The sequence below is a fragment of the Chanodichthys erythropterus genome, chromosome 9 (assembly GCF_024489055.1).
Source record: "Chanodichthys erythropterus isolate Z2021 chromosome 9, ASM2448905v1, whole genome shotgun sequence".
Taxonomy (NCBI): domain Eukaryota; kingdom Metazoa; phylum Chordata; class Actinopteri; order Cypriniformes; family Xenocyprididae; genus Chanodichthys; species Chanodichthys erythropterus.
Window position 1 is genome coordinate 20,454,399 of NC_090229.1, and position 25,063 is coordinate 20,479,461.

The 25,063-nt window shown below is 38.0% G+C and overlaps 1 protein-coding gene across 1 annotated transcript in view; it reads left to right on the forward strand.

Moving 5' to 3' along the window:
• The first annotated feature begins 497 nt into the window (after nucleotides 1–497).
• The window catches only part of slc16a1b (solute carrier family 16 member 1b), a 41,750-nt gene continuing 17,184 nt past the window's right edge, over nucleotides 498–25,063 (forward strand). Inside the window, exons 1-2 of the mRNA XM_067394947.1 lie at nucleotides 498–646; nucleotides 21,118–21,410. Of these exons, the coding sequence (XP_067251048.1) occupies nucleotides 21,194–21,410 (217 nt within the window). The 5' untranslated portion in view covers nucleotides 498–646; nucleotides 21,118–21,193. The remainder of the gene's footprint in view (nucleotides 647–21,117; nucleotides 21,411–25,063) is intronic.

The window sequence follows — 25,063 nt, forward strand, 5'->3', positions numbered from 1 at the left end:
CAGCACAACAATTTCACATGCTGTCAACTGGAAATGAAAGAGAGGAAGACCTAAACATCCTTTTAAACAATCATTTTACTTGAGAAGTAATCTTGCATTAGAAAACGAATGTCTTAGTATCACGGGTAGGCCTTAACAGAAAACTGTAAGTAAAAAGTATCCACATTAAATTGTAGCCTACTTGAAGGTCATTTCTTTTTCTCCTGTATTGAATTTTGCTTAAGAATGTTTTAGATACATTTTATACGTTTCAGTGTTAGACACAAATTAACTTTAACATGTACTTACTGTCCTGACTTTTAAATCACGCATTCCTCGTTATCATTTAAATGATACTTGGGTTGTTACAAAGCATTAGCTTCAAAGGGTTCCGATGAAGTTTTAACATCACGTTCAAAGTCATCAAAACTCCTCATGTCCTTGTAACTGGAGACTATTGCACCACATAGCGACCGTGGGGCCGTACAAGTTTGTGCGCATGCGCAGCGGGGTTTCTATCACAGTCGAGCGGATGGGAAAGTTACACCACATATCCACGAATCCATGGAGACATTCAGAGCTCTCCATGCTGCTTGGTGAACCGGGACCGCACATCGCAGAAGGATATCGCACGCTTGCAACCGGAGTTGGTGAATGAAACGCACAGGTATGTGTTTGCATGCGTATACTGTGGACCACATGGTCCTGCTGTAGAAAGAGAGGGGGGAGTCCATTTAAAAGAGCCCCTTGAGCTTTAGAAGAACACAATGAATTAACCTTAACTCTGGAGGGTGCAAGCTTCACAGTCTATGGTGCAAGCACACTCTCTTTGTGGTCGCCGCTCAATGTTTCCTGTCAGTTACATCATTCGCGATGTCGCTGTGCTCGCAGACCTGCACATTGTGCCCATTTTAGACGGGCTGCTGGGTGAATAGGGTGTTTGTGACCCTCCAACATAGTAACAGACCATTCTCTTAGACCGAGAAGTGGGTCTCCATTATCACGTTGTTCGCTTTTCTCGCCTTTTGAGTTCCTCGCCACGCATACGTGTCACGCGCTCACGTGCGCAATGGATGTGCGTAAAAATAAATAATAATAAAAGGATAATAATTAATAATAAAAACAGCATGTGTTCATATGCGGCTATATGCCTCATTTTGATAGTTATTTGAAGATCACGTTGTGTTTTCACTTAGTCATTTATTCTTAGGCTGGATCCTGGATCCTATAGGCTGGATCAATCCGGATGAGATGCCTACCTACATAAGTTTTTGAGCATCATAGCTCTTTAGGCAGACGTATCACCAGGTTTTGAGACTTTGAGTTGCTTGCTCTTCAGAATAATTTGGCCAGTTTGTATATTTCTTGCTTTTCTTCTCAAACAATGTCACAAAGCAACAAAAAGTGGGAAGAGAAACACTGATGTTCAGACTCAGAACACTTTAAGTGAACCAAGATGTGAACCCAGTGAAGGACCCAGTTATCTTTACGTTCACACTGTCCCTGTCCCTGAAAGAGGACTCCGATCCTTTTTTGATCCACTTAAGGAGGAATGTGGTCTCAGACCTCTTTGTGTTCATACTGGTGCTTTTTGAATCTAGTCCAGTTCAGTGTTTGATGGCTCGACCTATGGCCTTCAAAATTTGATCCCATTCACTTACATTGTATGTGCCTCACTAAACAAGAAATTTGTTTGTAAAGATTATTATTATTATTATTACTACGCAGCCCCGCACGACATGCAGGAAAAAAATCGTAGGTTAAATCGCACACGATTTGCTTATTTGTTCCCTCAATTTGCTAAATCGTGCACACAATTAACTTTTTTTCCTTGCATGTAATGTGTGGGGCTCCATATATAATTATTATTTTGTAAAACGACATTGCTACAAATGCTCTTGAATTAGCTTAAAGGAATAGTTCACCCAAAAATTAAATTTGTCATTATTTACTCACCTTCTTGTCGTTCCTCATTGCTCTCAATAGAGGATTAAAAAAAAAAACTCTTGTATTTCATCAAAAATATCTTAATTTGTATTCTGAAGATAATCGAAGGTCTTAACAGGTTTGGAACCACATCAGTGTGAGTAATTAATGACAGAAATTTCATTTTTAAAATCACAATAAACAAGTGTATGTTATGAACGAATAATTTGTAGAAAAGCGTAATTTGAGAGAAGCAGCAGCCATGGTGAACAGTTGATTTGTACGGAGACGTCTGATGACCGGACTACATTGGAATTCGTGAATCGAAAATCAAATGAGCCTGAAGTGGTTTGTGTTCAGATTGCGTGTTTTTAGCGAACCTTACCATAAAATGAAATTGAACCGTACTCTGACCATCTCCCAAGATGGTCTCGGTTCGGTTGGTTTTTGAGGGGTCTGAGATCATTTGGAGTGTTCACATATGGGCCAAAAATCACACTAATACTCTCAGACCCCTGAAAAGGACCAAGTGTGAAAACACCCTTAGGAAACTGAATACTTGCTTTGTTAAATTAGACCTCCACTTCCATTCACTCTTTGAATAAACAAATAAGAAGTTCTAAGCAAACTTCACTCTTCTCCACTCATATATTTAGATCAAAATGCTAACTGTATGGAAGCCATATTTATATAGTCTATTGTCACAGTGGATTCTTATGAAGAGAATCTGATTTAGTTTATCAGCTTTTTATTGCAGAGGAAAGTTTCAACATCTAATGTTTCATCATGAACTTATCGGAATCATCAGTGGTGCAAGCTAATCTCGTGAGGTTAAATGTAGGTCACCAAGTCCCCTCAGATTAAATTAAACGGATCCCTACCCAATTTAGGACTAGCACTGAGAAGAACAATGTTTGGTAGAGAGATGTCAGTGAGGTCAGACTCTTATAAGGGCACAAATGGTGCCACTCTGGACTCTGTGTGGTACAAGAGGTAGCTGTGTGCTAGAAACCTGATATGACTTTATTGTGTCTCTATGAAAAGTGAATACTGGCATAAAATGCACACACAATCATTACTTAACAAAAGAGCAACTTTGAAATTATTTTAGTAGTAATGAATTCCAGAAGACTTCTGATGCAATTTTTATTTCATCTTTGACCCCCGTTGAGAGTGAAATGATAATCTCCCATCAGTGAAACTGCGTCTGTGATGTTTTGCTGTAATGTTTGCTTAAGTCCATTTGACTGGGCTGTTTTTGTGTTGTTTGAGATCCAGCCGACTGACGTAACTTTCAGCGTGATTTGACGTAAAGTTCAGCGGTCACATCTGATTTGTAATTGATCAAAGGTACACACAAGGGCAAATGTTGAGGTTGTGGAAGGAAGGGAAAGGGTTCAGCAATTCAAAGGGGTCACAAGACCAACAAGACCAAGAGCACACAATTGAATTGATTTGTGCAGGATGCCAAACTGTCACCATCAAGCACACCGTGATGGATATTATATTACTTTACAGGTATTGTTTAGTGCTAAGTTTGTTATTCTAGTTCTTTACAGGTATAGCTTGTTGCTAAGATAAGCCACAAACTTCTAGTGTCAGTCAGTCTGTGGTTGTTTGGCAGGTCTATGTGTATAGGCTCATAGTGGTGGTTTGTGTGTGTGGTTATGTGCCCTGAATGAGGTGGCAATTGAATGTGACAGAAAGGACGTTCTATTGTTGGCTAGTTATGAATGCCATAAACTCACTGTTGCGTGTCAGAGAGTTTTACTGTGTCCACTCTTTGAGTGCACAGAGTCTATGGTTGTGACATTCAGTCTTGTCAGTGATATTGAGCGTATTGGGTAACTTAAAGGCAGTGGATTATGAAATGAAGAGGGGAACAGATGAGCATGAAGACTGCTTTCTCGTCATCTATCTATTGAGTGGAGTCAAGTTTGAGAAGACGAGTAAAATTTGAATGAGAATGGAGTACAAAGGGAGATGTGAATGGCTTGAGGCTGTTCCACTGTTCTCTTGGTGGTAAATGTTAATTCTATTGAGATGCACACACTCTTAAACACTTGTCAAAATCCTTAAAGCATTCAACCTTTTTTACTCCAAGGCCCACTTTTTTCACAGCACTATTCAAGGTTTTTATGGATTAGGATTTAAAATATATATAAATATTTTTTATTCACAATTTCTTCCCATTAAATATTTTAGAGCTTGGCTTATCTGGCAAGTTGTAAAAATTTTATTAATTTACATTAATTGCACACACTTTTTAACTGAGGCTTTCTCATACATCCTGGTTTTCCAAGACCAAATCCTGTTTCTTCAAAGGAATTTTTTTTTTTTTTTTACAAACCTCTATGCCTTTATTCCTCCACAGACAGAAAGGAGAAAATATAAGACTTTTTTTCATTGCTTGCTTGTTGATTTTTTTATTTACATGTTATAACAATGAAGAAGAACTTCAAAAATAACTTAAAACTATGAATGAATGATTCTTTTACAAATTAGACTGAAACTTGAGCTCAACTCACTCATTGATTTGTTTGCAGTTTTCAACAGCTTTTATCAGTGTAGAATGAGTTTCATTCTGTTCCTCGCACAAAGTTATTGTATGGCTCAAGAAAACTTAGAGCATGTTTCATATGGAATACTTTTATAATACCTTTTAGAGCTTTTTTGTCTTGAAGCTTGAAAGCTTCAGTCCCCATTTATTGTCATTGTCAATGTAATTTTCATAATTGGGATGGATTATTTCTTTAACTCTGAGTGGAAGAGAACTCTCTCACAGCCTCTCCTCACGTGTAAACGTTTAGTGTGAGTCAAATGTTTCCTCGTCAGAGCCCTGAGGAGACAGACATTGCATATATCAGTCCGAAACCAATGAATGTTGGGGGGAGTGTTTAAACCCACCTCTCAGGCCTAAAGAATTTGAAAGGGCAAGTGATTTTATTGTCTTTGTGTATGTGTGAGGGCCTGTGAAATACTTATTCCTTATATATTACTGTGTGTGCTACTTGTTTCACCCATTAATAATTGATCAGGGTCATAAGAACAGCTCTTGGGTGATTATGGGCCATAAGATTTCCATAAGATGTTATACTGAGCAGTCTGTTTTCACAAGCAAATAACTTGCTGTGTTTGTGTGTACTTTGGGTTTGTGTATAAATTAATAAAGTATTTCACTCAGTACCATCCTTGCTGCTCGGCTGAGAGTGAGAGAAGTAAAAATACCATCAGTCTGATAGACTTTGAAGCCTTTGGCTTCAATGAATTGTAAAACTTGTTTACACAATTTAAAATGCATGTAAGCAAAACTTTGCTAAATGAACAGTCTGGTTTCTGACTACAGGCCACACATTGGTCTGTCTGACGTTTTTGGATTCATGAAAATATTTGTATTTTCAAAATGTTAGTTCGTATGAAGGAAATTTACACCTTTTCCCTACCACGTGTAAATGGTGCATAAAACATTCAACGTTCTGTGTTCTTTTAGGCAAACCGATGAAACTGCATTTTGATGCAGTATGTACCATAATAATATTTAATAAGTTAATTTGCCCTGACTTTTTTATGTAGCTGAGAGTCAAACTGTTCAACTTTGGGTAAAACCATAAACCATTTGGCGTAAAACACAGTGCTTGTCATGGTCACTTTTTACCAAGCCATCCAATCACAGTGGAGGAGGGGCGGGACAAATACAAACCCAATTCCAAAAAAGTTAGGACACTGTACAAATTGTGAATAAAAAAGGAAGGGAATAATTTATAAATCTCATAAACTTATATTTTATTCACAATAGAATATAGATGTTGAAAGTGAGACATTTTGAAATGTCATGCCAAATATTGGCTCATTTTGGATTTCACAAGATCTACACATTCCAAAAAAATTGGGACAGGTAGCAATAAGAGGCTGGAAAAAGTTAAATGTACATAAGGAACAGCTGGAGGACCAATTTCTCAGAAAGTTTCTCAGAGAAAAATTGAAAAGAGTTTGAAGTTATCATCGTCTACAGTGCATAATATCATCCAAAGATTCAGAGAATCTGGAACAATCTCTGTGCGTAAGGGTCAAGGCCGGAAAACAATACTGGATGCCCGTGATCTTCGGGCCCTTAGACGGCACTACATCACATACAGGAATGCTACTGTAATGGAAATCACAACATGGGCTCAGGAATACTTCCAGAAAACATCGTCAGTGAACACAATCCACCGTGCCATTCGCCGTTGCCGGCTAAAACTCTATAGGTCAAAAAAGAAGCCATATCTAAACATGATCCAGAAGCGCAGGCGTTTTCTCTAGGGCAAGGCTCATTTAAAATGGACTGTGGCAAAGTGGAAAACTGTTCTGTGGTCAGACGAATCAAAATTTGAGGTTCTTTTTGGAAAACTGGGACACCATGTCATCCAGACTAAAGAGGACAAGGACAACCCAAGTTGATATCAGCGCTCAGTTCAGAAGCCTGCATCTCTGATGGTATGGGGTTGCACGAGTGCGTGTGGCATGGGCAGCTTACACATCTGGAAAGGCACCATCAATACTGAAAGGTATATCCAAGTTCTAGAACAACATATGCTCCCATCCAGATGTTGTCTCTTTCAAGGAAGACCTTGCATTTTCCAACATGACAATGCCAGACCACATACTACATCAATTACAACATCATGGCTGCGTAGAAGGAGGATCCGGGTACTGAAATGGCCAGCCTGCAGTCCAGATCTTTCACCCATAGAAAACATTTGGCGCATCATAAAGAGGAAGATGCAACAAAGAAGACCTAAGACAGTTGAGCAACTAGAAGCCTGTATTAGACAAGAATGGGACAACATTCCTATTCCTAAACTTGAGCAACTTGTCTCCTCAGTCCCCAGACGTTTGCAGACTGTTATAAAAAGAAGAGGGGATGCCACACAGTGGTAAACATGGCCTTGTCCCAACTTTTTTAGATGTGGTGATGCCATGAAATTTAAAATCAACTTATTTTTCCCTTAAAATAATACATTTTCTCAGTTTAAACATTTGATATGTCATCTATGTTGTATTCTGAATAAAATATTGAAATTTGAAACTTCCACATCATTGCATTCTGTTTTTATTCACAATTTGTACAGTGTCCCCACTTTTTTGGAATCGGGTTTGTACTACACTGACCAATCATTCTAATTGTATAACGACTGAACAACAATAGAGAAGTTAATATTGCTGGTTACTGCATTTTTATATTCAGTAATATTCTTCAAAATGAGATACTATTAACATGTAACTGCCGTGGATATTCCAAATCATAGCAACAGAGCGTCTCAGCTGGAAAAACGCTGCGCCTCCTAAGCACTCACAAGCGCCACCAGCTGGCCAGGTTTTTTTTGCATTTATGCAATATACTGGATCTAATCATGAGAAGAGAGTCTAGAAGATTCCATAGTGTTCCTGGACACGTAATTTACGTAGTTGTAATTCAAAGGCAGGGATTATGCTAATTGTGAATGAACATACATGTATACACTATCAAAACTGATGTTTACGAAGTGTTCGTGAATCCAGAGGAGAGTTTTCGTTTCGGCCCGTTTTACATGCAAATACTCATATAATTACGAAAGTTTCACGAATGTTGCCCATTATGAAGTAATGAATTGATTTCATGATTAATTCACTTGTTTTCTGACACATGTTGGGCGTTCTCTATCAGATTTCTTAAGAAGAGGAAATGGGTTTTGCAAAACCAAACCATTTTTTTGCAATAGTTGTTGCAAAAATATACAAAAAATTACCATGTAATATTTTTTTTTTTTTTTTTTTTACTCATTTTGTCTTTGTCTTTGCGTATCATTCCATATGCCTTCCTTTCTAATGTGGAGAACAAAAGGAGAAATATAAATAATGTGCTGGTCATTCTTTTCATGCAATTAATGAATGTGGAGTTAAGTGGTCCATATGTCATAAGTCTTCTGAAGGCATACAAGAAATGGTCCGGTCTCATGAACCCACCAAGGAGAGAATATTTTCATTGAATAAAGACTTGCATTTCAGTCTGTTCAACACAAAGATATCTATATACCTTCAGAAGGCTGGGAATGTTGCTGTTTTTTTTACATCTTTTCTGAACCTTTAATACTCCTTTGCAATTTTTTTTTATGCTCCAATGAAGTCAGTCATACAGGTTTGGAATGATATGAGGGTGTGTAGTTTAGTTGGCACCGGTTAAGTTCAATACAATGGAGTATATCCTCCTGTTTTCGCAAAGAAATTGACATGAAGTGTTTAACCTAAAAGATTGGACTCCAAGGCATACATATTCATTTTATCACACTTTTCCTTTAGCCATTAATGACTAAACATTAACACTCGTAAAATTTTATTTTTAATCCAGACCAAGAAGTTTCAGGAAACGATCACTTCCGCCTTTTGAGATGCTGCCAGCTGTCATGTGTCTATTGTCTGAAATGAGGTCATTAACCTCAAGTTTATACCAAGTATTAACTAATAAGTTTTTGTACTGCATAATATACACTGTATTCTACCTGCTTGGTTATTAAATAGTGCATGTTTAATTTAATTTGTCTTAGTGGAGTCCCACTTAGCAGCTTGAAAATAAATGTGCTTTTGTGTTAGGCTATGTCTTAACTCTGGGCAGTCCAATCATGAGTCATATAATGAGCCATAGATATTGCAACATCTCATATTAATCCATTACAGTCAGTAAAAAGTAAAATGGAGCAATTTGCGCTTGGGATACAGTATTTCCCCCACATTTATGCAGTTGTCATACTTTGTCTCAGTATTTTGTCAGTAAAGAAAATTCATATTCTTAATGCAGCAATAATAAGAATAGTATATTCTGAGGGCTCATATTATAATGGCAGCTGTAAACTGGTTGACCAGATGTCTTTAGCATTCAAAGCTCTAGTCTAGACAGCTGTAATTGGTCATATCTAAAATCTCAAATAGTATCCAAGTGGGTGACTGCGTTTTTCTCTTGTTTAATCTTCCATGCCATTTCTTATTGTACACTGCCACTGACCTTAATGCAATAAAAATATTTTGAGATAACATATGTTTCGATTTGAATAACATTCCACAGGAAGTTGCATTCAGTGTTTACAGATGTTTTGATGGAGGTTGATTTGAAGGTTTATTTAGATTCAGTAAGGTAATCTATTTAAAATTCTTGGGATTTTGTTATTCTTGTGAGTATCCCAGAAATGCATACTCATGTCCAGCATATATAAAGTTTTAGGTTTTATGATGGGTTTATTCTTAGTGATCTGTTTTGGTCAGTGCCAGAGAGGACTGATGTTCACAGTTCATTTGGCGTTTGGAAGGTAGACTAAATGTCACCTGCGTAACAGATGGAGATAATGTATCAGGGACGGTGTAGGAAGTGATATATCTTTCAGACTGATTTAACCATTAAGCCATAAAAAACTAGGGATAGGCATTCTTGTCATTTTTATATACTTGAGTGCTTGACAGATTAATCACCAGAGTACATATTTTTAATGACTTGTCAAGTTAATACTAGGCTTTCTGGCTACTGTAGTCGGTGTTACTGGTGTTACACCCGTACACCCGATTGCATTGCCCACCACGGCACCACCTGCACTGTCTTTTTGCTTTTTTAATAGAAATAAAGACCATTTAGTTCAGCGGACAACGGTTGCTACAATTACAAACTGAAATTGTCTTCTCCGCTCCGTACAGCCAAAGTCCCTTTGAGACAAGTCATTTCTCTCGGTGGCCAACTTTGAAATGCCTCTCGGGCATCCACGTGCAGCTCCTATCTTTTCGAATAGAGAAACATCAAATTCTACAAAAATGTTCACTAGGGTTACGATTAAATTTCTTTTTTAAAAACACCAATGAAATCTGACAACAAATGGGGGCTTATTCACCATATTGGGTGTTGCACTTTCTCCCATTCATAAGTAACAGTAGACAGTCTTCCTATATAAAGTATTTGATCAAGAGCTTCAGAGTCACAGCACAGTGCAGAAGGAGTCAGATGTCACTTATTACATGAAGAGAGTAAGGAGTGAAGAGATGAATGACAGGATGATGGAGGATTTGGTGTGCAACAGATCCTGAGCATCATTGACAAATATTTTATCTTGTAAAATGTGCGTTCAGTGCCACTGCATCCTATACACAGAATAGCCTTATCGTGAATTATTTTTATTCCTGTACTACCAGTATTCCCTACCCACCATGCATTGTGGTTAATGTCTGTTGTGTCTAAATAATGAAAAGAACATTTAAATCAGGCTTTTCTGAAAAACTTCTCTAGATAACTGTTGAGAAACAGCATATATTGACATTTCAGCCTTCAAAGAATTTCACTTGATGTCATAATTACATTTCAATTTCAGAGAGAAATCCATTGAAAATGTGAACAGAATATGGAATAACATTATCATAGTGTGTATGCAAAATGATCCAGGTTTAATGGGATTTAAAATTCACGTTTGGCTATAAATGTGTGCTGGCAGTGTGTACCACCTATATAATGATAAAAATCCAACCACTGCTTTTTTTTTTTTTTCTTTTTTTTTTTTATCCTGATTCCTGACAGTTTGACGTCACATTAGCCACAGGCCCCACCCACGAATGTTGACAGACACTCCTTTTTTAACATAGAACAGCCCTGAGCGAGTTCACAGCCAGCTGTACACAGTCCGCCATTGCTGCACTGATGAGAACGTCTCCCAAGCATTGTTGGTGTTCTGTAGCTTGATGGATTAATCCACATAGCTCTCTCCATTTACTCCCTAAATTTGAGCCACTGAAGATGAGGTGGAAATTCGTTTATGTCTGCGCGAATAATTTCACACCGGACTTCTTTGTGAACGAATGTCAGTACAAAGGGACAATACGAAACAGAGGCTGTGCTAAAAAGTTGTTACTCAAGGATAGATCAGTAAACTGTTCGTAATCCAGCTTACATTCTCCAGAGTGATACTGAATACGGCAGTAATGAAGGTGAGAGCACTTTATTATAGTTCGTCGGAGTTGATTTACGGATATAAAGTTTACCAGTTTAAGCACCACCCGAAAAGGCATAAGGTCTTTATATATTTGTTTACTGTTAGTTGTAACGAGTGTTTGTGTAATTCTCTATGTATGTTGATGATAATGCAAGAGAGCAAGAGAGTTTATGGATAATATTTTAATGCACACTTGCACCGTGTTTTATTAAGCTCTTACAGTGATTTTTTTTTTTTTTTTTTTTTTTTTTTTAAAGAGTGAAAACGGACACTTCATCTTTTGTGTGAAGTACAATAAACGTCATTAAACTCATCGGTAAAGACAAACGGGGTCCGGTACAACAAGCTTGTACTAATATAGTGGGTAAAAACAAGAAGACAATATAAGTTATAACCGTAATTGAACTAAACTATATAGTTATAGTGCATCCTGACTGACTCCTGACATTGGAGAATGAGCTCTTGAAGCTCCGCCTTCTTAGGTCAAGCGCAGCAGCTCATTTGCATTTAAAGGGCACAAACTGAAATGGCACGTTCTTGCTTAACCCCAAAAAGTGGCAATTTTAACATGCTATAAAAAATGATCTGTGGGGTACTTTCAGCTAAAACTTCACATACACACTGTGGGTACATCTGAGACTTATTTTACATCTTGTAAAATCGCTCATAATAGGTCCCCTTTAATTAATGTTGGCTGATGATGGATCATCTATTGACCAAGTCGACCATTTTGACTCTTCCCTACTTTAGATTTTAACGGAACACCTGACCTACACTGAGAGGATAATAATGGACATCTGCTTCCTCTAGTGCTGATCTCTTGTCTCTTGTAAAAAGCATAGGACCATCATCTTTCAACCTATGACTAGTCACTATCCCAGTGGAGAAATATTAGGCCATAACCTCTTCTGTTGAGAGTCTGATTGGTATACACACAGATCCAATATGGAGAGCAGTTTTAGGACATCCACAGACTCTCAGGAGACCGCTGAACCAGCAGCCTGTCCAACACTGCAGTCTCAGGAGGAAAGAGCCTCTTCATTGGGCTATACTGAAGCATTCTGGGAGATTTACAGGCTATTTAATATTAGCCTGGTACTCATGGTACCTATAAAGGAACGCTCAACTGATTTCAGAGTATAAAACAAGCATTCAGTTTTTAAACTGAAATGATTTCCACATCAGTATGGATGCATACATTGTATAGGTGTTGTAATAACGTTATTTTAATTTTGATTTTAAATTCATTTCTGACCACTGAGTAGTGCTGGGCGGTATACCGGTTCATACCGAATACCGGTATTTATTTTTGTTATGATATGAATTTTGATGATTCCGCAATACCGGTATGTGTCGCTTAACCAACGTTCGGAACGTTCGTTAAATAACGCGGCGCAGCGTCACTGTTTGAGAGGGTCCCGTTTCACTGTAGTAAGAGCACAGATGAGATCGCATCACAGCCTATGGTAAGTCCGAAATCACCCCCTAAAGCCTCATTCACTATTCCCTACGTTATCCACTTATATTGTTCACTTGAAAGAGTGAATGAAAACGAGTGAGTGAATTCGGACAGCCGTTGTGTGTACGCTGTACACTTGTTATTGCGGTGCAATGTGAGATTGAATGAGTGCACTTAATAACGTACACTATGGTTTCGGACACCACTACAAATGGCTGTTGCCTCAAATTATGCCCTATTTGAGGTTATGGGGGCGATGCCACGATGGGTTATTCTGCTACACAGAAGACGATGTAAGTTAATAAACAGACTGACAATTCAAAGAATGGTAAAAAAAAATTAACTGCTTTATTGTTTCTTTGTTAAACTTGCGTGTGTCATTTGTTCAGAGACTGTAGTGCTCTTAAATGTAAGTTCTTCCGCGTTTCTCCCTCGTTTTGGCAGTTTGTTGTTATATAGGGTTAGATTTTTAAAATGCTTAAAGTCCCTGTAAAGTCATTTTAAAGTATGTTTTGAGCTTTTCACACCACAGAAAAATGTGTTATTAACCACCCAGCCAAATTTGAATGATTAAAAAAATCTGCAAGTAAATGAAATAAGTTATCAAAATCTCGAAAAAATAGGCCTATTTACTGTTTGTAAACATTCGGGATGCGCGCGCATCATGGTTGCAGAAAACCCTGGGGTGATAACCAGTACGACTAGAGAGTTACGACGAAGTGGTTCAAAGTAGTTAAGATTAGGATATTATAGAATATTTTGATTTGTTTTTTTTTTTTTTTTAAATGTTGTCGGCATATCACAGCAGCTTCACCCAGCGATAAGCACTGTTATTTCAAAAAAATTAACATTACCGAGTGGTATACAGCTTACGGATCCTTTTGCCATAGCACTGTCAGTTTTTAAATGACGAAACGAAATGGCCAAGCATCCAGTGGCCAGAGATATATATTTACCTGATTGACACCTCAAGTGTATACTCAGGAGAAGCTAAAAGAGTATAAGTCTCTTGACGCGTACAACTTTGTTTTTTGTTTTGTTTGTCACGAATTAAAAGAATAAAAAGTTAATTTCGAGTTTATATCTCACAATTCTGACTTTTATTTCTCGCAAATCTGAGTTTATATCTCACATTTCTTAAAAAAAAAAGAAAAACAATTGTGAGATATACTCGTTTCTGTATTTTCTGAATTGCGATTTATCCCGCAATTCTGACTTTTTTCCCCCCAGAATTGTGAAATAAACTCACAATTGCGAGTAATAAAGTCCGAACTGGGAGTAATAAACACGCAAATGCAAGAAAAAAGTCAGAATTGTGAAATTAAAATTGTATACTGTTTAAAAGTTATCTATGTGAAATGTTATAGGTTTAAATATTATTTCAATGCTGTAACTGCTATGTATGTATGTCCTCTGAACTGAATATGTGAATATTATGTAGACTTACTGTTTACATCAAATTCCTGCTTTAATAGTAGACTAATCATTGCAGGTGTCATCAGTCCAGTCTGTGAAACGTCTCCGTTTAGCTTCAAAGGACGTTTTCAACAATGGTTTTATTTAAAAATGAAGACTATATTTTTTGCATTCCGATTCCAACATCCAGAGGCACAACAAAACATTTTTCTCTTATTCTGTGGATTTTGCACATTTTCCTCCAATTGCTACCACTATTTTTCTGCAACCACTATGCGCGCAGCTGCAAGTGACGTCATTGTGACGTCTGCTCCAAAGTGGTCTATAGGCAGCGCTCTTTGCTCTCAAACGCTAGGGGCGTGTCCGCTGTCAGCGCTGAAACCACACCCACTCACGAGAGCTGCCGTCTCTTTTTTTTACAGTCCATGGTCTCAACTTACTTGTCTAATGAGTCAAACATACTGATGCATATAAACAAAAGAATCACGTTTGATGGTTGCACATTTTAGTAGAGTTACTGTGGACTACCTACTAATTATAACATACGCAAACTCGGTAACTTACACTCATTGGTGGGCACGTAGCCTACTGCCGGACTGTTGTCGAGTCGACAAATGACGGTGCCGCGAGACGGGAGGAAATAAGAAGACCGAGCTGTATTGTATATTATAACAACCATGTTATATGCATTTGCGTGACGAAGGCATTACTAGCTAAATGTACAAAAGGCTGTATGACTGTAATGACACTCGAGACCATAGGCTCGAGACACAGCGAGTGAACCGCTGTAGAGGCACCACGCTCGGGTGCGTCATCGACCGTTATATAGTGTTAGGGGCGGGGCTATGCTCGGGGGACGATGTGCGTCATTAGACCCCCGTTTTAGCTCCGCCCAAAAAATCCTGAGCAGAGACTTGGTGAAAAACGGTTTAACGCTCTAAGTTCACAATTAAGCATTACTCAATTCACACACTTTGTGATGTGTTTTAGCAATACATTTGTAACATTTATAAAGTGTTTAGAAAGAATTCTCAGAATTGACTTTACAGGGACTTTAAGGTGCCCTCAACTTTTTTTTTTTTTCTATCTCCATGGTCATATTTTATTATTCATGTGTCTGTAATGAGTGTGTTGCAGGTCTGTGTTTTATTGGTTGTTGTCTCCCCACAGCATCATTTTGTGGGGCTTTGTAAACCTGTATTAACTCTAGTGTGGAATTTTTCTACAATATTCACTCATCATCATAGTAAAACATGGCACTCTAGTCAATCTACTGCAGTATTTGCTCTCTCAATCAATAGAAAATGTGGTTAATGCCCGGTCATGCATAGGGAAAAAAATGCCGTCATATACCGTGAAACAATATAATTTTGAAAAATACCGTGATATAAATTTTTGGTCCTACCGGTCAGCACTACCACGGAGTATCAGAAAAGTGGTTCTGCTGTAACCAAAAGTTTTTTCCAAGTTATATACACATTATTAATGATTTATAAATAACCCTATGGCAGTTAAGCTACACTGCCCTTATGAGGGCATATGCGAAGTCAGCAGAAAACAAAAACGTTTATTTTAGGTATTTTGAGGTTAAATCTCTCTCTCTCTCTCTCTCTCTCTCTCTCTCTCTCTCTCTCTCTCTCTCTCTCTCTCTCTCTCTCTCTCTCTCTCTCTCTCTCTCTCTCTCTCTCTCTCTCTCTCTCTCTCTCTCTCTCTCTCTCTCTCTCTCTCTCTCTCTCTCTCTCTCACACTCTCACACTCTCACACACTCACACACTCACACACTCACACACTCACACACTCACACACTCACACACTCACACACACACACACACACCCCTTAGTTTTTTTCTGTACCAGATTTCATTAAGATTAAATGCATACGTTTCCAGAGTATTAAAAGAACAGCGGGTAGGAATGCACAAGTCTTATGTATGAGTTGATCTGGCTCCAGCTGATCTGGCATTCTGCTGGGGTTTGGGTCAGCACTTTAAAGTGCTCAAGCCTACGGATGTTTCCAAACTCAGAGGTTTTGTCGACATGTGATGGTCTTTATTAGCCCATTGTGCGTGAGTGAAAAAGCACCTGGGCATCCAAGCAAAATTATCAAGTGTTTATTGTGGCTCTGCTTCATCTCCAGTGAGCTGTCTGGTATTTCTCATAAGAAATGTTGTTGTGTGTGGTACAGTGAAAAAATTCCAAATCAGCAAGTTGCGAAGGTAATTGACAGTGAGCTGTCGGTGTTGTATTGTGTATATAGTGTTAAATGTTGATGGTATATGATATAGTGTACAGCACCTTGGTCAACAATTGTTTTTAATGGTGCTTATGAATAAAGTTGACATTGACAGATTTGCTGACCAATTATGATTAAGAGGTGGGGTTAATCATCACTTCGTTGGCCAACCAAACAGAGGTTAGTCTGTAGTCATCAATAAAACATCACGGGGAAGATCATAACTCTCAAGTCTCGACTCTCGGTTTGTTCCCAGAACAATCCAGCTAATATATCTATGAGCTTGTCTGACATGTTTGTACATTTTGATGACATTATACAAGAGGATGAAATCACATACTGGATTGAAACTGTCACATGCAAGTTGATATTAAATCAAAATTGACACCATTTACTTTAATGCATGTTATTCCAAAGAAATCATTTTTGTATTTTGTAATATTTAATCTCAACTTCAACTTGTTCTTGCTGATGTCACTTTTCATGCATGCTATTTTAATAATGATGATTATTATTATTATTACAAATATTAATAGTTTGCATTAGGACTGCACGATTAATCGCATGTGTTTGTCATGCGTGTCTCATCATTAAAGCCGGTTCTGTGATTAGCGGTAAATGTCCATCACCTGCTTTCAAATGGAGCGGCACTTAATATACAGAGCCGTAGTTCGCGGACAAGCTACGCAATATCGTGTTCATAATCGAAGGCGATTCATCTGCGATTATGAACGCGATATTGCGTAGCTTGTTTGCGAACTACGGCTCTGTATATTAATTGCCGTTCCATTTGAAAGCAGGTGATGGACATTTACCGCTAATCACAGAACCGGCTTTACTGATGAGACACGCATGACAATCTTATGGGATTAATCGTGCAGCCCTAGTTTGCATTTAGGCGACATTTTAGCAAACTTGCACTCAGTCTGACTCCATTCTGTTATTGCCCACTTGTTACATTCTACTCCAGTGGTTGCAAATGGCAATTCACATGTTGTTTTATTTATACTGCTTATGCTTTTTTTGGATTGTAATTTAGGATTTGGTAAGGCAGAAGTTGTTGTGTCGTGTAAATATTTGTGAGAGCCTGTAAGGACTTTATTATGGGCGCCAGTGAAAGCTGATCTTTAGAAATGTTGAGTTCAGCAGGAGTTTCTTTCTCAGAACATGAGTTTTCAGGATTTCAGTATTGGCAGTGATGTTATATGTGTCCTAATACTTGAAGACCGAACAGCTGCTTAGATGTCTCAGCATCTCATAATTCATTGTTATCTGTGCAACTCTCCAATATTTTGGCTCTGTAACATCATATCTCGTAAGAACAACATGTGCCTTAAACGGTACATAAAAGGAAGTGGTTGGTCAATTTAGATGTTGGTCAGGCTTTTTTTCTTTTTCTATTTCTTTTTCTTTTTTTTCTTTTTTTTTTAAAGCATCTCTTGGCCAGAATCTTTTTAACCAGACTTTGTTGTTTGTCAAAAGTTTGGCTATTCAAAACTAGAGGTCCCAAGTGTTTCTAGTGGCAGACTGGCAGAAGCTGTTCCCCACCATAACAAAATGTGCAACCACTTAATTTTGCTTTCTCTCATATTTGTATTTGCTTAACATGCAGCAGCAGAGTTAGTCTCAGTTTGACCCGTTTCAACGTTTGGCAAATAAATCATCACATATTTGTTAGTGTCATCTGCTATCTTGATAAACAACCTTTACTGCACTATTTATGCCAAAAACCCCTGCTCACTGCGCTAGATTTCACCAACAATTACCCCAAACTTCTAAATCTCTACTTCATCCTTTGAATAGATGGAGTGTACTTTACACTGTCATGCTTTTAGTTTCTTCAGACATGCATTAGCAGGCCTTCAGACATGCATTAGCAGATTTCCCATGATTCGGCAAATACCAAATCACCTTATTCTTAAACCGGTTTAACATGAAATGAAACCATGTTGTCATGATTGCTCAGACAAAATATAACAAGTTAATGATGGACAGTCCACCCAAAAATGAAAATTCTGCCATTTACTCACCCTCATGTCGTTCCAAACCTGTATAAGTTTCTTTCCTCTGAGGAACTTGGAAGATATCTTGAAGAATGCTGGAAACCAAACAGTTTGGTTTCCCATTGACCTCCATTATATGGACAAAAAGATAACACAGATAAAAATCAGTCATACAGTTTTGGAATGACATGAGAGTGAGTAAATGACAGATTTTTCATTTTTGGCCAGGTATTCCTTTAAAGGTGCTGTATGTAATTTTTTTGGGACTGTACTAGAGCATAAAGATACCATAATATGTTTGCAGATATTTAAATAAACATAAGTTCACATACTTGTTACTCTGAAAACAATGCTACAGACAGTTTGGGTGCATTCACACTTTCGGTAGTTCGGTTTGTTTGGTCCGGACCAAAGAAGAAAAAAAAACATTTAGTCCTGGTCCGATTAGCGTTCAGATTGGCAATTTTATCATTGAACCTAAAGGCATAGGGATACATTCACAACGTGATTGGTCAGACTTTATGACGTATTGCCTATTTTGAGACGGAACTTACCGAACATCCAAAACAATGCTGTTTTCTGAGGTAAATGCGCTCGTGTGTGTGCGTAGCCTGCATATGATGGTATTTTGGCCAGCTGAGAACTCATGAAGAGCTTATAAAATGTGTAAAGCAGTCAAAACAGCGGTGAGAATCTATCCATCACACACAAATGATCTGCTGCGTGGAGACGCGCGTCTGATTCCTGTCATTGGCAAACGCGCGACTATGACGAGAGAAACCGACATGCGTGAGGGTTCTGTCCATTTTAGGGTCTCGTCTTCCTGTTTTTGGTTCGTTTAAATGTCTTTGGTTCATGTTGCGTTCATATATCATTCGAACCGCACCAGAGCTTGTTTGGTGCACACCAGGGTTCGGATGGCAGCGTTTACATATGTTCAAATGAACCGCACTAACCAAGCAATCGCATCAGGGTTAGTTTTTAATCTAACCAAACATGACAAGTGTGAACGCACCCTTATTCTACTTTGAAATTTGTGTTCCATGTCTTTTTTTGTTTTTGTCTGTGTGATCCAGCACACTGCCAATTTACCCAATAGTATTACAACACCCCGAGTTGCCAGTTGGCGGAAAACACATCGTATTGCAGCCATGGAAGCCAGCAAACAAACTGGGTCAGAGATCGCAGATTCTACCTGACCTAAAAAGCTACAGCATATCTAAAAAGTTCTATGACCAGAGGCACATTAAAGACAGAATATGTAAGATTGTTGGATTAAAATATTCAAAAACCACTATAAAGGTGTGACTTCTGTACTTACATTATCCCAAATGTGTCCAACAATGTTTAAATCCAGAGAAATCAACTATTTTAACCAGTGTAACAGCCTGTCAATGACGTCATATCCGTGTTACCCTCAATTTCTAGATTTACTTCCGTAGAAACCATGGAAACACCAAAGAAGCTTTAATATATTATGTGTTTTATTAGACAGGTGAGCAACTGTTTGGATACCTTTATTGAGAGAAAACAGAAATCATTGTTATATAGCTCAGCATGGTTTGAATGTCTTGTTTCCTTAATTTACTGTGAGTAACATGTTTGTACCCAAAAAGAAAAACAGACAACACTATTATGTTAAGTAGCTAACATATCATAATCAGAAAGAGCTTTATCTGTAGTAACAGTAATGCAGCTTTTTCTCCACCATACAATGTTTTAAAATGGAATTGCATTCCATTTAGCAACACAAGTCATCCAGCTCTTCTTAATATGATATTCTAGTATCGATCTAGCTTACTGCAGTGTGCAACAATTGTCTCACAGCAGCCACCAAGTGAACACACAGAGTAATGTTAACATAACTTTCAACACACTCAAATACATCGTTTCTTGATTCACGATACATAGAATCTGAAGCGATACTGGTATTTTCCGATGTATCACTATTCTCTCTCGAGTCGATTCTGAGCTAAGTTTTTAACAGCAGATGGCACTGTGTGCTTTAGAAACATCCATACTCTGCTTGCTTCCAGTTTCTTTACACATACCACTTAAACCTAAAATAATCATTCAGAAGTTCGAAAAGGTTGAAGCGAATTACACGGGTGTTCGCAGTGGGCTGTGTTTACATTAATCCCGAGTCATAAAAGCACTCTGAGCCAAGGTGCAAGTATATTTAACCACTTACATGACTCAGCCGAGCGCACATTCGCTGTCCAGTACTCTTCTTCCTGAGCATTTGAGTGTGCAGTTAAAAACTAGCCTAGAGTGTCATCTGCTGTTAAAACTATGCTCGGAATTGATTCGAGAGAGAAAATATCAGAATCGATCCAGAATCATTATATTGCAAATAGAGAATCAATGTATTGTGCCAACCCTACACTCAAATGTATTTTTAGTATCATTGATTTGACCAAGTAAAACACGCTGCCCCTGAAGTACATGTGTCATCCCACACATTACCTCACAGTAGTTGCGTCATGGCAGCTATTTGAGTGCTCAGGTAAGCAAGTGCTGCCTGAACCAACAAAGAGTTGCTTAAGACTTCATTAAAAATGGAACTCGTTACCCCATCTGTATTACCCTCTGATACATTACCCCTCCTCATATCTGAGGCCCTGGCAATGATTTAGCCTTCACCTCCCCAAGCACACATACCAGCCTAGACCATGACTTTCATGCTCTAATGAACCTATTCTGTACTCTGAAGCCTGAGAGGCTCTGATCACTGGAAGCAAAGACCGTTTGTGGGTGAAGGCATCTAAGCCAGCACCTGTTCTCAGAGATACCTGTGGTGGGAAGGACGGTTGATGTTTCCATGTCTCACATGTTTGTTTGTTTTGACATTAGCTCTGTTAAAGAGTAACTGATTATAGCAGTTACGCTCAAACTACAAGCTGTTTACACAGTGTTTTTGTTCACGCTTTGTTCATTCACATGCTGTACTCTTGCTCTGCCCACGTGGATAACTTTCACTGAATTGGATCTTGTCCAGTGTGACCTACCAGCGTCTGACACAGTTCACAGGGTTAGGGTTGAGATCTGCTGTGTGAATCATCTTATTATTTCAGTCTATGACTGTGTGTGTTCTGCTCTAAATCTTTCTTTCTCTCCTCATAGACTGATCCAGTGTGCTTGAAGCTCAGCTGATTCTTCTCTTCTTCGTCATCATCCTCGTCAGTGTGTGTGTGAAAAGATGCCACCAGCGACAGGAGGGCCAGTGGGCTACACTCCTCCCGAGGGCGGCTGGGGCTGGGCAGTGGTAGTAGGGGCCTTCATCAGCATTGGCTTCTCCTATGCCTTCCCCAAATCCATTACGGTGTTCTTCAAAGAGATTGAGGTGATCTTCAATGCCACCAGCAGCCAAGTGTCATGGATCTCATCAATCATGCTGGCTGTCATGTATGCAGGAGGTCAGTTTTGTTTACTATTTTCACTTCTGTCCTGCTTGGTAGTGGGATGATTGATACATTTTTATATATAATATAATATAATATAATATAATATAATATAATATATTATATTATATTATATTATATTATATTATATTATATTATATTATATTATATTATATTATATTATAATATAATATATAATATATAATATAATATAATATAATATAATATAAAATATATATTATTGGGATATTTGATAATTTATCAATGTTTGGAGAGAGATTGAAAAAAAAAAAAAAGAAAAGAAAAAAAAGCTTGTGGTTGGTAAGAGTTGGCTGCATTTTTTTTTAATAACAAACCGCTAAAACATGCCGTGGGTTTGGTGTGGAATAATTGAGAATGTTGGGGAGTAATTGAGAATGAGTGGCAATTGCGCTATGATTGGCTATAATGCTGTTCACATGATAAATCCCACCTTTATTGTTATTTGTTCCAAATCAATCTAATATAATGATGTTAAAGGTGCAATATGTAAGATTTTGGCATCAAAATGATATATTGTGTTGACTTGTGTACTTGCAATATCCAAAATGTTATCATCAATGTTTAAATACACAGAAACCTGCCGTTTTAACCAGTAACACGGCCCATGTCATTGTGTTGCCTGTCAAACCATGGAAACGTGCACTTCCTAAAAAATCTGGAAGTAGGAGTTATATCACCAAAGCCAACGATTTCTGGTAGCGTTTTGCAAGCCAGTTTTTTTGTTGTTGTTGTTGTTGTTGGCTTGCACATTCATGTTGAAACATATTTATTCATTATCGTTTGCTGTGGGTTCTTTTGCCAAAGATGACCCCATAAATCAAAAATAGTTGTGGAGGTGAACATGACAACTCCCATGATTCCACGCTCCGTCACTGTGTCAAGTTACATCTTTGTTATTTTTTTTTTTTAAGTAAGCAACCTCTAGCGGTAAAACTTGCATAATGTGCATTTATTAGTATGCCTAATTAAAAAGTAAGTAAACATCTCACCGACTTGATATCACAACTTTGTCATGTGACATGTCACATTCAAACTTAAAATGATTTAAATACGTAATCTGTCAGGGTTTTTAGTACTAACAAACAGGCAAGCAGATGTGCCCAAATATGAATGCAACACACTATATTGTAGATAAAGTATCTCCAATAGAAAACTAATATAAAGAAAATGTTTGCATAGACATTAAAAACATATATTCTGTGTGAACGGCTGTTTTTAGTGATAGAAATACTGAGGTGGGTGATAAGGATCGCGGGTGCCCAAAACTTGCAGTTTGTTCACATACATTCGTTTTTCTTCTTTTGACAAAACTACAGCGTGTGATTATAATAAACACAGAACATTATTGTCTGCTAGTGTGGACGCTAATATAGTTATGTTACGACCCGTCCTAGTCTAGGGGTTGGACGGATCAGTAACAAAGAAATTAAAATAATAAAGGATTTAAATTAACGATTTAATTAATTCCTCCTCTCCTGTCCCAGCTCACAAGAATTACCACGTTTTGAAACGAAAACTCTTTTCTTTATTCTCTTTTCACAAATCAAAAATGAACAGAAGCATTTGCTCGGAAGGGGGACAAAGGCCAAAACAACAAACAAAAGGGAATCTACCTAAGGGTTTAGAGAAGCTGACTTACCTAACAAATGAAATATAAACAAAAGTACAACAAACTTCCCTAACTCCCCAACTAAACCATTAACAGGAGAAAACAAATTGCACAAAGTAAAAGTGGCGCTCCCCTGACCTACAGCTTCGCATATAATAAAGGGGTAAAAGAAACAAGCGTTATTTAACAAGAGAAGAGTTAAATTATGAGATAGAGCAGTTATTACTGGGTGTTGTTTAAAGTCTCCGTCACACAATTGGGAGAAAGCAATTCTCACGCATAGACAAAAACAGCATTGGACACACCATAACAATTAGTAATAGTCTGGGGCAGGAGACAGAGGACAGGACATGCATGGAGCTCACAACACGCTCGACACAGCTCAACAACACCATCCTCGTTTCCTGCATTTAAGCGCTCCCGCTCTTCCACGTAACTTGCCGCAGCTGGTCTCTCAATCAAGCGGCGCTGCCAGAGAGAGGGAGGGAGAGAGAGAGAGAGAGAGAGAGAGAGAGAGACCGTGCACTACACATAATACATTACAATAAACGTATGCAAAACACAACACAGTAATACGTCTATGACGTAACAATACATACATAAAACAAATGCGTTCATGACGTAACAGTTAGCATTCTAGTTATTCTTGGTGTGAACGGGCCTTAACTAACTCTAGCAGTTTTGTTTCTGCTGTGTTCTGGTAGAGTAAAATAAGGTCAGATGTGAAACACAGCTGTGTGTTTAAACTTTGACATGCTTTTTGCTACTGATGTGCACTGCAGGGCTGCACATCTGTGTTTGTTGGTGTGTATATAATTAAGTGTTCATATAATTAAGCTGATTAGGTAGAGGTAGGTTTAAACTGGTTTTCCAACCTGATGTTCTAGCAGGTAAACACCTTGAATGCAATGCTGATTTGTCATCAGATCGTTAAAACCACACCATTAAAACCACACTTCTTTACATCTATGAATTTTGGTGTAAGGTTTGAAGAATTGCTGAGTCACTTGACACTGTACTAGGGAGGATACAAACATGAACACATAGTATGACTAATATTTGAGGTCAACTACCACGTCAGAGAAAATATGGCTGAGTACACTGTAGACTGATGGTGTCACTTCCTGGAGTCGAACGTTTCTGTGGTTCCCCCCACACACTTATATACACTGACTACATTATGTTCATGTTGCTCTGCACGTAGCCTAAACTAAACAAAGAGGCTCTTCCAGTCACCTATAACCTGAGAAAGTCAGAGAGGGGGAGGGAGAGAGAGATGGAGTTGCTCTTTTCTTTTTTTCTGAACCAGCTGGTGTAAATGTGACTGTGAATTTAAAAAAGTGAATGTGAAGGAAAGGAAAAGCGTGAAATGAAAGTGTAAGTAACTTTAAAGGTGCCCTAGAATCAAAATTTGAATTTACCTCGACATAGTTAAATAACAAGAGTTCAGTACATGGAAAAGACATATATTGAGTTTCAAACCCTCATTGTTTCCTCCTCCTTATGTAAATCTCATTTGTTTAAAAGACTTCCGGAAAACACGCGGATCTCAACATAACACCGACTGTTACGTAACAGTCGGGATCATTAATATGTATGACCCCAATATTTGCATATGCCAGCTCATGTTCAAGGCCTTACACAAGGAAAGGCAGTATTAACATCTGGATCTGTGCACAGACAAGGTAAGCCAGCAAGAACAACAGTGAAAAATGGCAGATGGAGCAATAATAACTGACATGATCCATGATAGCATGATATTTTTAGTGATATTTGTAAATTGTCTTTCTAAATGTTTCATTAGCATGTTGCTAATGTACTGTTAAATGTGGTTAAAGTTACCATTGTTTATTACTGTATTCACGGAGACAAGAGCCGTCGCTATTTTCATTATTAAACACTTGCAGTCTTTATAATGCATAAACACAACTTCATTCTTTATAAATCTTCCCAACAGTGTAGCATTAGCCGTTAGCCACAGAGCATAGCCTCAAACTCATACAGAATCAAACGTAAA